Source organism: Argentina silus (assembly GCF_951799395.1).
Source record: "Argentina silus genome assembly, chromosome: 3".
Lineage (NCBI taxonomy): Eukaryota > Metazoa > Chordata > Actinopteri > Argentiniformes > Argentinidae > Argentina > Argentina silus.
The window spans coordinates 2007869-2010368 of NC_139657.1; the positions used below are offsets into that span (position 1 = coordinate 2007869).

The 2500-nt window shown below is 49.4% G+C and overlaps 1 protein-coding gene across 1 annotated transcript in view; it reads right to left on the bottom strand.

Annotated features, from left to right (window-relative positions):
• syt9b (synaptotagmin IXb) overlaps positions 1-2500 on the bottom strand; it is a gene marked incomplete at its 3' end in the record, with an annotated part of 31290 nt that overhangs the window by 16460 nt on the left and 12330 nt on the right. Inside the window, exon 3 of the mRNA XM_083667059.1 lies at positions 795-1335. Coding sequence (XP_083523185.1) covers positions 795-1335 — 541 coding nt within the window. The remainder of the gene's footprint in view (positions 1-794; positions 1336-2500) is intronic.

Genomic DNA, 2500 nt, shown 5'->3' on the forward strand with positions numbered 1-2500 from the left:
GTCTCTCTCTCTCTCTCTCTCTCTCTCTCTCTCTCTCTGTCTCTCTGTCTCTCTCTCCCTCTGTCTCTCTGTCTCTCTCTCTCTCTGTCTCTCTCTCTCTCTCTCTCTCTCTCTCTCTCTGTCTCTCTCTCTCTCTCTCTCTCTCTCTGTCTCTCTCTCTCTCTCTCTCTCTCTCTCTCTCTGTCTCTCTCTCTCTCTCTCTCTCTCTCTCTCTCTCTCTCGTTCATGCATTGTCTAAAACTGACCGGGAACCAGCCAGAACTGTAACGTGTTCTCTGCCAACTCTTCTAGATGTCCTTCCTTATGTGAAGCATAGTATATCTCCCATAGTATATCTCCCATAGTATATCTCCCATAGTATATCTCCCATAGTATATCTCCCTTAGTATATCTCCCTTCAGACTCTCTCAGAGAATCTCCCCTCACTGACTTCCCCAATTGAAGTCACAATAGTTAAAGAGATGTTTTCACATTTTTACATTTTTTCAACTTGCATTAGTTGTAGTCGATTACTGCTAGTGCGAGTTTAAAACAAAAACAAACGTGGAGCATCCCTTTAATGTGCTAATGAATGGTGTCCATATACTGCAGTGGAGGCTGGTGGAGGTAGAAATGGGAGGACGGGCTCATTGTAACGCGTGGAACGGAATGAGGAATGTTACCAAACAAGTGCGTTTGATACCATTCCTGATTCCGTTCAACGCATCACAACGAGCCCGTCCTCCCATTTCTACCTCCGCCAGCCTCCCCTGGTGACCACACCAACCGCGAGAGAGAAAGCGTGAGCCGCTCACCGTGGTGACATACTGGATGTCCCGGCACAGCTTCGTCTCCGCCGGGAAGTCCGCCAGGTCCAGGAAGTTATCCACCACCACCTGACCGATGATGTCATGGCGCGAGAACCTATCAAAGTCGTAGACGCTGAAGTGGAGCTTCCGCGCGGGCAAGTCCGCGTACTCCACGGGAAACAGGAAGACCTCGTCGAACACGGGCTGGAGGGTCTTCCTGTGCACCTTGGTCTGGTGCTTGGTCTTGCGGTCGGGCAGCAGGTAGATCTTGACGTACGGGTCGGAGGTTCCGGAGAAGTCCTTGGCCGGCAGGTCCTGGGCCTTGTGGATCTTGACGATCAGCTGCTCCAGGTCGCAGTCGTACTTCAGGACGAAGTGGATGCGTCCGCAGCTGTCGGCCCTGCGGTCGTCGTCCGTGTCCACCGAGCGCTGCTTGTAGAGCTCCGGCTTGATCCGGCCCAGGCCCGACAAGGACTCCTGCCTCTGGAACTGGGCCATGTTGAAGTCCGGGTTGGACAGGTTCATCTGGCGACGGATGGAGTGGTGTCTACAGGAGAGAGAGAAGGGGAGAGAGGGGGAGAGAGAGAGAGGGGGAGAGAGAGAGAAAGAGGGAGAGGGAGGGAGAGAGAGAGGGAGGGAGGAGACGGTTATCAAGGATAGTTTTGCCTACAGGAAAGAGAGAGAGAGAGAGAGAGAGAGAGAGAGAGAGAGAGGAGACAGTTTTGAAGGATAGAGCTGTGTCTACATGAGGGAGAGGGTAGTTATCAAGGTGTATAAAGCCAATATTAACCATGGGAATAGTCTACAGGAGGATAATTATCAAGAGACAGTTACCAAGATGTATGAAGCCAATATCAACCATGAGAATAATGCAGGAGGATAGAGTTGTGTTTGCAGCGGGCAGAGAAGGCTGTTATTAATGTTCACCAGGTAGAGTATAAACCATTTAAATATGCTTAATATGGAAATAATGCAACTCGGTATTGAGTTTCTCTTTAATTGAAATCACCTCAGTTGAAATAAACAGAATAAACATTTTTTGGTGATGAATTTAATTGGCAGCAGTTTCACTTATAATTATAGATGATTGCCCATTTAACAGACCAGCAGCTGTGCTGGGGAGAACGATAACGTAAAGTAGTTATTCAAATATTTGTTGAATGTGTAAAGTCTCGTCCTGTTTCTTACTTCATGTTTGTCTTTGTTTCATTTATTGTTTCCTGCTTATTTTCGTGTTCCTCACCTTGTCTCTCGTTCCAGACACTTCACCACCTGCCCTTGTGTGTTTCCCGCCTCTGTGATTGTCTACCCCGCCCTGATTGGCTTCACCTGTCCCTCATCATCCTTCCCTCTGTGTTTAGTCTGTGTGTTCCCCTGTCTCTGTCTTTGTACCTTCGTGTCGTACGTCCCAGCATTTCCTAGTGTTAAGTATTCCTGGTTTTTGATCTCCGAGTGTGTTTTTGACTTTGACCTTTTTGCCTACCCCTTTTCGGATTATCTGCCTGCCTTTTTGAACTGCCTACCTGTGTACCAAACCCTGCTCTGCCCTCTCCTCTCCTCTCCTCTCCTGCCCTATCCTGTCCTGTCCTGTCCTCTCCCCTCCCTTCCTCTCCTCTCCTCTCCTCTCCTCTCCTCTCCTGTCCTGTCCTGTCCTGTCCTCTCCCCTCCCTTCCTCTCCTCTCCTCTCCTCTCCTCTCCTGCCCTATCCTGTC